Here is a 10,113-nt window from a genome sequence, read left to right as displayed (position 1 = left end):
GCAAGACTTCTGATGGCTCAGGCAGTCTGCTGGCTATCGCAAGACTTGTTATCGCTCAGGCAGTCTGCTGGGATAAGTGAGAGAGGCATAGCATGTGGTAAAACATTATCTTAGAAGGATGTGATACACCACCACCAGTTATATGCATAGCTTACCGTAGGAGTTTAAGAGTTTTTGATTAGCCAGTACGGTGCGGATATCAGGTCGGATAGGGCATGCGTGTGGTTACACGCATAAGGGCAGAATAAGCAATCATTATAAAACAGAGAATGTACAGGACAGGGATACACTCAGATGAAACCGCTCTGGAGAAGTGCTGATTAATAAATAATGTAATGCAATGAAGGTATTCTGCAGATGATTCAAACGTGAGCTGAGTGAGTGACTCATTGCTGTGAGAGACATACGCTGCAAATACATTGAGCATGAGTTGTTTGTATTGCATCCATTCCTTATGCTTGACGGAAAAGTGTGCACCGAGACATTGAGGTCTGCTATTGAACTACCAGATAGAGGGGGTCGTGTGATCATAAAAGCAAGCACGGTTTGCACCACCACCAGTTATATGCATGAAAGTATGAAGGAGAACCTGTGCATTCTTTCTTTCTTTTATATTTATTCATTTTTTAAATATATAATTATTTTATCCGGACTGCCCCAACCCATAAAGGGGTGCCGAGATACGCATCTGATGAGACACGGAGGCGATCATGCCTAGACGTGCTGTGAACACGGATAGACGTCACTTATCCGCTGGTTGAATTTCCCGGGAGGGATTGAATGCGGCGTAGAGGGCCTGCTCGCAGTCGGCTTGTGCGTAATGCGACTTCCGTGTTGGCGGATCAGCTGATCGAGGAGGCCTCGACTCCGTTCTGATACCGGATCGGCTTGTTTGCTTATGCCGAGACGGCCGGAGTCGGACGTACCCGCGTTTCTGCCGATGGAGGTCTTCTCCTCTCGCTCTCGCTTGATATCTGCTACGAGGATCTGAAACGGGTGTGTTGGCAGCATGAACACCTGAAATCACAGCTGCCTGCAGGAGAGAGGAGAACCCTTTTGAAGTTTGGCTGCAGATTGAGATGAATGTAATAAGTTAGCAGGAAGCCCGTGATGAGGTGATTATAAGCAGCTGCGGAGTGAATGTATACCAGTCTTCCTGAAAGAACTTCCGCTGAGCTTCATTTTCTTTCCCTCTAGGTTGTCCTGCCTCTCCAAAAGCTACCTGCTTTTTTAGTCCTTGTTTTCCCTCCCTTTCCACACACTCCTCCATCCCATCTCTCCATTTGTTCTATATCCTCATGTACACCAATTAGATTTCCTCACAGTGAACTGTCTGAAGGAGCCCACACATTTCTGCTGTTGAAATGTAACAATAAACAGAAGCTATAGGATATGCTTTATTGATTGCCGTAATGTAGTGATCACTTTGTCTGATAAACGACTTTTAATCAAATGTGTCACTGGCAGAAAAGCAGTGAGAATTACGATGCGTACAGTAGCGGTTTGTGGATTACTCAGTTCAGCCTGTGGTTGTTTAGAAAAACGGTGTCGTTGTTTGAATGTTGAGTTAAAAGTTGTGGGTCTATTTTGTGTGGCAGGTGGATACCCTGCACCGTGCTACACACCTGACGGGCGGCTATGAGGAGCTGTCGGGAAGTGGCCTCTACACCCCTCACCGCCTGGATGTGAGTACACACTAAAAGCTTCTTTTAGCAATGTTTTTAAATGTGAAGAATATTCCAACTATGTATTGAAATAATGAGTTGTTGCTGTTGGACAATGATTACAAAAAACATAAATGGTTATTATACCATGAAGCAAATGAAGGCCAGTTTTATTATCATCAAGGACATTTTCAACTTGAATGTGAGCTAAGAGATGCCTCCTGGGACAACAAGCCAATGGCTTCTCTTCGTGGGTGAATTATTATAGAGACTTACATTTTAGGAATATATTACTTATAGGCAGAAATATCTGAGATATCAAGTAACCAGGTTGCATTTGGCTTCCTCCAATTTTTTTGAACTTGATTTATGTTGGGGAAGTGGATGAGAAAAAGACACAACAACAATTGACTTAAATAGAAAGTCATTGTCTCTGCGTGTGTAACAATGTGCATACATACACAGCTGATAGCTCACTGTGTGCAGACACATGGTTAGAACTATCTCTTACGCTGCATCTTTTGGCCTGTAAGCATAAATATAGCTGATTTAGACGTCTAATTATAAAACTCCTTCTTCATGCAGAACACTCTCTTCCCTGACTGTTTGCAGGCTAACAGCTGGCAGGACACCACCACCACCACCCCCCCCTCGGTCACCTCTCCTCCCGGTCCTCCTGGCAGCGTCCACTCCGACACTTCTAACTGATTCCGTGGCTCCCCCTGCCATCTCTCCGTTCCCTCTGCGGCCCAGCTCCGACTGCCATCCTCCGTCTTCATTCTCCACCACTCTCTCAACTCGACAGCCACACAAGGCTGTGCTCGCATTTCACAAACACACACACACACACACATACACTGTGCTGGAACACAGGACAGCCAAACAATAGTTAGGAGGAGTTGTCCCTCCCCCCCCTCCACAGCTCCACCTCGATGCTAGAAGCTCCCTCCCTCCCTTCTGACTAAAAGAGGGATGGAGCTCACCGACGCTGAGACAGATAGAAAACATCTTTACTATCACAGACTTTTTGAAAACCACTGACCCAGCTGTGAAGATCATGATGTCTGTACATTATGTGTATATTATGCACGATAACTTCTCACAGTACCCACACAGCTTGTCCATGTGCTGTTGACCTCTGCACTCGACCCTTTGCTTTGGAAAGCTGTTTGCGATTGCCTGTATCTCTTGAAGCCTCGGCGTTTGACAGCCAAACTGTTGCTACGGATCACCAGGGGGCTCTGCTCGCCTCGCTCGTACCAAAGTGCTGCCCAGTCAACACAGCTGTTCCTCCGAGACCACCCTCTGCCAACTCAACACAAGACACTGTTATATCTTCCAGTCCTTATAGCTTGATGCTTCATTCTGTTGGAGATTTAAACAAAGTGAATAATTGAGATATGCCCACACACATTTTCAGTCTTTTTCAGTGAGCCTGACATAAAGGATGTGTCAAGCACAAGCGTGAGGTAGTTAAGGGGGTCCCTGATCGGAAGGCAGTGCAGGTGATTACAGGGCTGGGGAGAGGAGGAGGAATGGGCAGAGGAGAATACCTTTGGTTGAGTGGATGTAACTAATAGACCTTTTTTGTTGCTAACCAATAGAGGGTGTTGGTAGACGGCTTGTAGAATTTACTTCTTGCTTTCTGTCCACTAGTTTATTTGATTGTAGGCTATTTTCTAATGCTGTTTCACCAAGAATGCACCAGCCGCCACCAAAAATGAGCTCAATAAAGCATCTAAGTGACGTGAGGAGGAGAAGGTGGAACGATTGTGGGGCATTGATGTGTTATTGGGACAAACGTGACATGACTTTAGAAACGTGACCGTCTTCCATGCATGTAGGACTCCTAGGCGTGATATTATTGTTTTCATTTAACCTTCCAAGTTTTTAGCTTCGTTTTTATTAACAAAAAATAATAATAATAATAATAATAATAAAGGGTATAATTATTACAGTCAGACCAAAAAGGAAAAAGTGCATCATGTATTGCTATGATGTGTGTGTCTGTGTGTGGGCGTGTGTACAGTGCTCTTGGGATGTCTTCGTCACACTGGCTGGTGCCCTCTGACCTTTGTAAGCATTGTAGAGACTGGGTGCTTCCGCCAGCCAATGACACTCCAGGTGGGGTCCACTGCTCCCCATCTGGAAAACATTTAAGCTTGTTAGCCCGAGGCAACACACTACAACCTTCTGTTGTGTCAAAACCAAAAATACCACGTTCAGCAATGTAATAATGCTACTCTGTGTGTCTCTAACGTTGGTGCACAGCCACCTTTTGAGTTCGAGGAGAGGAGGGAATTATATTTGTATCTGTGTCTCTGTGTGGTGTTGTCATGCCTCAACTTGATTTGACTCTTGGGGCTTTTGTTGTGGGGCATCATGGGAGGGTGGGTGGAGTGAGGACTGTCATATCACAGCTCTATTTTGATTGTGAGCGTATCAGTTATGCTCTGTAACCCTTCCCCTAACACCTGTTAAAACCACCATTTGTTTATAGTTATACGGCCAATTGGGCAAGAGCTTCTCTCTCTCCTCTTTTACCAAAAAAGAGGCAGCACTGGGGGGGGTAGTGAAACTCTTAACTCGTGTTTAAGACAAACCTGCAACGTTTTTTCATTCTTTGGAACTATTTTATACATTAACTTTTATGTGATTAACAAAGTATTTTGAAAGTAAGGTAAAGCCTTATGCAGTGTCCGTCAAGACTTTCTTGAATTATGTTACAGAACAAAACTTGAGCTAATCACATGTTGTATCCCACATCTGATTATTGTTTTGTTACTCATCGCGGTTCATACGACTGTATCTTATGAATAACGTTATCGCCACACCAAATTATCATGCCCCCCTTTTTCTACCTGTTGTAATGGATGTCACTGTACAGTTTGTGTAATGTTTCAGTATTTTTTTTTTTCCTTTTATAAACTTTGTTGTTCGGTTGAGATGCCAGTTTTATTTGGCCTTTGTGTGACAGGATTCACGATAACTATCCATTTTGAATATTATTTAGGTCTTTTGTTACATAGCCGCGTGGCTGGAGGGTTTACAGGTGTGACATTTGGTGCTGTGGAAAGACAATTCTACACCTAGACAATAGTAGGTGTACTCTGCCCTAAAGCCTCATGGGTAACCTTTCCCATCAGTCTCAACCTTCTCCACAATTCTCAGAATATTCACCCATCTGTTTTGTCATTCAATCCTAAATCTATTTAGTTTTCTAAAAGAGGTATCAAATAGTTTTATCGTATTCAAGTTTAGGTTTACGGAGTTACAAAAGCTTTAATAGTTACACGGAGGGTCATTCAGTTTTGCTCCGGAGGCTTCAAACTGATCCGACATGACTTCATGTAAATGTGCAGATGTTGCCGGTTTTGTAGACATTTAATCCCAGAAACTAATTTGTAATGCCTGACTATTGTAAGAATATGCAAGCAGTATATTTGCTTACAACTGAGAGGAAGTTCATACTTAATCTTTGAGGGATTAGGTTAACTTCAACGTCATTTAAAATGGTTACAATTCTTGATACACCCTGAATCCAGAGACCTTCACCGTAAAGCAGATGGTCTACGATTTGCTCTTTTCATGTCAACTCACCTCAAACATAATGAGAAGAGCAAAAAGCATTTATGAGAAACACTTCAAGACAAACATGTGGTCCCTTGAATTTTTTCAACATATCTGCAAATCTTCAAGTTTTTACGGTTAATCATGTTTGAATCTCGTTTAGATTCTGAAATGACTTCCACCGCGCCAAATGGCTTCGTAAACCTTTTTGATTTCTTTTTTTATTAGTATATTCGTATCCCCTCTTTCCCTTGTATTTACCCCTCTCTCTACCTCTGTCTTTCCATTTCTCTTGTATATAACCCCCACTGTTTTCAGACTTGTGAGTCTGTATGAACTCCTTTTATACCTCAACTTTAGAATTGTTCTAGAAAGAGTAAAACAAAAAGGAAGAATATGACAAATTGTAGTGTTCTTATTAGAAAATTAATAAAATGATTTAGTGTGATTTTTCAGTATTTCATTTCAGATTTTAGGAGTGTTTCATTTTATCATTTGTCACAAATGCTCTTGTGATAGTCAAATGTAATAAAAGGAGAGATTGCACCATTCGAGGATCAACATGTGGATCTGTCCGCCTCGTCAGACTGAGGAAACGCTAAACTGAGGAATGAAAGCATTGGTTCGACATGGATACAATTATTTTCAAAAGATGCATCTTTATATATATATCTTTTACAATTGCAAACATATGACAGGTCATTTGGCAGAAAATACGAAGAAGGATTTTACACGACGTGTCGTCGGTTTGTTTGAGATGCAGGCCTACAGACATCAGACCCCCGGTATCGTCCAGCTGGATTCTTTATTGTTTGTTTCTGGACAGACGGCCAGATCTTCTGATTTCTGGACACAGCCAAGAGCTTCCTGTAAAAAACAAAACAGAATTCATTAGGCATCAAGAACAATGGAAAAATGTGTTTTGAATTTAAAAAGGACATACTGTACAGTAAGGATGCCATTTTGTAATTTACAGAGATAGTTAAAAGCAGGGTTGTATGTTGCACTTCTCTGTGGTCGGAGTATAACCTACAGTAGTTGTTCATCAGCAAGGATCTAGTTTAAAGAATCAGAAGTAATGACAGGGTCTGAAGCCTTTCTGTCCTTTTATGTTCTCAAAGCCACCAGACTCCATTGAGAAAACAACTGTAGTTTTACCATGCAGAACACAAGATGTACGTTTGTTTGTGTTATGGCTGACCTAACGAGTTTTAAAAGGTTAGTTGGAACTCACCAAAGTCACACTATAACAACCTAAAGTGATGAAGAGGCAGATAATGAATAATATATCTGTCAGTGTGTACAACTTCTGATATGTCAAATAAATAAAACAAAGATCAGCCACTTCTATGTTTTGTAAGGTATTTGTTGTTGTCAAAGGAATTTAGTGGCTTTAAGAGAGCAGTGGATATAACTTCTGGCAGCTAGCTTAAGTTCACATATGAAAAGACTGACGGCAAGGGAAATCAGTGAAGATATTCTGAATATAGCATCCACTTCAACTAATACTGATATATTACTGCTGGCCCTGTCCACAGCAACACAAAGGGGAGAACTGGCACTAACTTGTTCTTTAAAAAAATACTACATACTTCCCAACAGATCAAACCATCTGAACTATGCGTTCAATTGTTTTCTTTCTCAATAAAAGTAGTCTTGACCCAAAGATGAAACAAAGACATGAAGAGGAGGAATTCCTGGTTCTCTCTCGCGCCGGGTACAGGGTACCTGAGCGTTAGATATGAAATCAGCATGTGCGTTGGTGCGTTACATGCAAACCTGCCTAACTCGCTGTGTGTGTAACGGAAGAGCGATATCTGAATATGAGCCTTTTCTTTCGATTTTATAGCCTGTGCTTGTAAATCATTTCAGATGTGCTAATATAACTAGACCTCTGTCAGTGGGGGGTTCATCTCGACAGGTGAAAGCTCCATCTGCTTGTCCCCCCCCCTCCCACACAGGCAGCACAGGATCCACTTGAACGTCCTCCGCATCTCCTCGTCTCGCAAGGAATAGATGATGGGGTTGACCAGAGAGTTGCACTCTGCTATGACCAAACAGAACTTCTCGTAGGAGTTGGCGTGACTGGCTTTGCCCAACAGCCCGTCCAGTAAGAGCGTCACGAGGCCGGGCATCCAGCAGATCACAAAGGCGCCTGAAGGATGTGGGTTGGCAGAAAAAGGGAGTCAACAACAATAAAGTAAAATCTTCCAAATATGCAGCCGTGAAAGATGACACCAGTTGTTTAAAGTGCAGCTACATTAGGTCACACGTGTTCCTTGATGCCTAATGTCAATGTTAACTGGGATTTTCCGCTGGGAGATGAGTCACAAAGATAGTCAGAGGTTTATTGTGAAGAGAAATTGGGAAATTCCTAACAGCTTTTTGTGTTAAAGTACATGATGAAATCAGAATGGTCTGACAAACAGGAAGGCAATGCTGCAAAACTGGTTTGAGGAGATTACTGTTAGGCGATAGGTAGCAAGCATCCAGACATGTACACAACTCAGAGCCAAAGCATATTTCATATTGAGACAGTTGTTAAACACTAACACAATACAATACATGTTAAAGCCACTAAATCTTAGTTTCTGAATATGAAGCAAATATATATATTTTATTTGTTGCTAAAATAATAATTGTAATTCCCCAATGAGTTGTATTAACAGTAAAGTGTGTCATACCAAAACAATTAAAGTCTTAAGTCTACACTGCCATAAAAACCCAACCTTATAAACTTGACCTTTAACCCACAACAAACATGCAGCAGTGGAACAGACAGCTTCTCACCCAGTACAATGGAGATAGTCTTCATCAGGTTGAAAACAGTCTGCCTGTGCCTTATCTCCGAGCTGTGCTGGGACATGTGTGAAATCTGGTACCTCACATAGAAGAAGATACGAGTGTACATGGCCACCATGATGAAGAATGTGAGCAGGTTGAGAACTGCCCAGAAGATGAGGAAGCGGCGGCTGTAGAGAGGAGCGACGGTGGAGCAGTCCTCAAGGTCACACTCGCAGTTCCAAAACAGCGAGGGCACCAGCCCCATGACGATGCTCACAGCCCAGATGCAGACCATCAGCAGCACCACCCGCCGCTTAGTCATCTTGCTGTGAAGCTGCATGGTGATTATAGTCTGGTGGCGCTCCACGGCAACTGCTAGAAGGTTGGCCACCGAGGCCGTCAGACTGATGTCGATCAAAGCCCCTCGGATGTACCACTGCTCCTTGGTGAGGGTGCTGGTCCAGGGGCCCGTGTGCAGCATCAGGTTGGCGTAGGCGATCCCTGCAAACAGGTCAGCTGCAGCCATGTTGCCTAGGAGATAGTAGATGGGGAAGTGGAAGCGGTGGTTCATGGAGATGGCCGCCATCACCATCAGGTTGGCCAGGACTACAATGAGACATACAGTCAAGCCCAGTCCAATCACAAGCACGTCCCGCGGCGCCCACTCCACGCTGATCTTCTTACCCACCAAGTTGTAGAAGAAGGTGACATTGTGGCTGTAGTCGCAGGTACTCCACAAACTGCTCTCCATGGCCATAACTGTAGACACAAAACTGCAACGTAAGAATAGGAACCACTTGTCTTCAAGAGGTGGATGGATAAGTGTACGTCATGAGATTTCCAAACCGTTTTTATCTTGTGTTATTTATTCTGGTGCCTTTAATTTATTTGTACAAAGTTATTGTTCACTGTTTTTTAGTCTTATGAAAGTGTATTATTGTTGTCTATTTGTTGTCTTTTTTTTCTTGCTTTGTGAAGCACTTGTGGGCTACATTATTGTATAAAAGATGCTATATAGATAAAGTTTTGCGTGAACGTAATTTCCGGCCTGTGTGATAGTACCTGCCAACCATACCAATTTGGGCCGTAGTCTACCGCTTCTGACATGTTTCTACCGCCTAAGCTGGCTTTCCCTACCGAATTTTCAATCTTCTCAAGCTATAACAAATAAAAATGACACTACATAGACACTGGACTCAACGTTTGCAGCGTGTCTGTGATCCCATCATACAAACAGTCCTCTGTGTTTCTGAAAGTGAAACAACGTGCAGAGGAAGGGCAACGTGCAGAGGAAGGGCAGCGTTACCCCTGGGGCTGATGGGTAATCACTCCCAAATGAGTTTGGGGAACAGAGACTAGGCATTTGAGTCCTGCAGGGTTTCCCTGTTAATATCAGTGTCTCGATAACACATGTTGGCGACTGAAAGACATCCAGTGTTTGGTCTTTTCCTGAAGCATCCTTCACCTACAGTGTCTCAACTGAAAGAGGACCAGAAACACACAAAAAATATAATACCATTTTGGGATATTTATCTCCAATTCTTTCACTTTTTCTGACATTTTGAACACCAAACATGTCGTTAATGTCTGTTTAGTGAACTACAGCAATCTGAAAGCCTGCACATTATTTAAACCATACTTTATCAGTAGAAAAATGCAGGAAATTACTGTTTTAATGCAGTATTTTCCGATATATGCTATTGCTTACCTTTAACCTTTGTGTGCTGTTTGGGTCTGTGGGACCCGTTTTTAGTGTTTGCTAAAAGAAAATGTATGCAATTTAATTATTTAATTTTAACCTTCTTTTATTTGGGGTGGGACTAACTTCTCTAAGGGTGATCCGGGGCATGCAGCCCCGGGAAGATTTTTTTTAATGTTGAAGTTAAATGCATCAATCTGTGCATTTGAGCATTAAAGGAATTTATGGATACAGCTCTCAACACTCAGATGAAAGAGAGCATCTTTAGAATATGATCACACACCAATAACAAATCATTTAACTTGTTTATTCTTTATCTTATGTTACCTATAGTATTCTTCTTTTTATTTATGCATATTTTACTATCACTCCCTTTCAACTGTTTTTTTTGTTTTA

General features: G+C 42.3%; 2 protein-coding genes across 6 annotated transcripts in view; one reads left to right on the top strand and one right to left on the bottom strand.

Moving 5' to 3' along the window:
- pbx4 (pre-B-cell leukemia transcription factor 4) overlaps positions 1-5,682 on the top strand; it is a 28,856-nt gene extending 23,174 nt beyond the window's left edge. For 2 of the 4 annotated variants that reach the window (XM_010779322.1, XM_010779324.1), the window contains 2 exons: positions 1,599-1,685; positions 2,277-2,361. In XM_010779322.1, the coding sequence (XP_010777624.1) occupies positions 1,599-1,642 (44 nt within the window). In that variant the 3' untranslated portion in view covers positions 1,643-1,685; positions 2,277-2,361. Of the gene's footprint in view, positions 1-1,598; positions 1,686-2,249 lie in introns of all 4 variants that reach the window. The other 2 variants (XM_010779325.1, XM_010779323.1) reach the window with 2 other exon arrangements.
- The window catches only part of lpar2a (lysophosphatidic acid receptor 2a), an 8,401-nt gene continuing 1,594 nt past the window's right edge, over positions 3,307-10,113 (bottom strand). The window contains exons 1-4 of one of the 2 annotated variants that reach the window (XM_010779327.1): positions 8,707-8,777; positions 8,025-8,624; positions 7,127-7,389; positions 3,307-6,101 (exon numbers count right to left, since the gene is read on the bottom strand). In XM_010779327.1, coding sequence (XP_010777629.1) covers positions 6,009-6,101; positions 7,127-7,389; positions 8,025-8,610 — 942 coding nt within the window. In that variant the 5' untranslated portion in view covers positions 8,611-8,624; positions 8,707-8,777 and the 3' untranslated portion in view covers positions 3,307-6,008. Of the gene's footprint in view, positions 6,102-7,126; positions 7,390-8,024; positions 8,778-10,113 lie in introns of those variants that run through there. The other variant, XM_010779326.1, reaches the window with a different exon arrangement.

The sequence above is a fragment of the Notothenia coriiceps genome, unplaced genomic scaffold (genome assembly GCF_000735185.1).
Source record: "Notothenia coriiceps isolate Sejong01 unplaced genomic scaffold, NC01 NC01_scaffold00020081, whole genome shotgun sequence".
Taxonomy (NCBI): Eukaryota; Metazoa; Chordata; class Actinopteri; order Perciformes; family Nototheniidae; genus Notothenia; species Notothenia coriiceps.
This window is presented reverse-complemented; position numbering and strand designations above follow the sequence as displayed.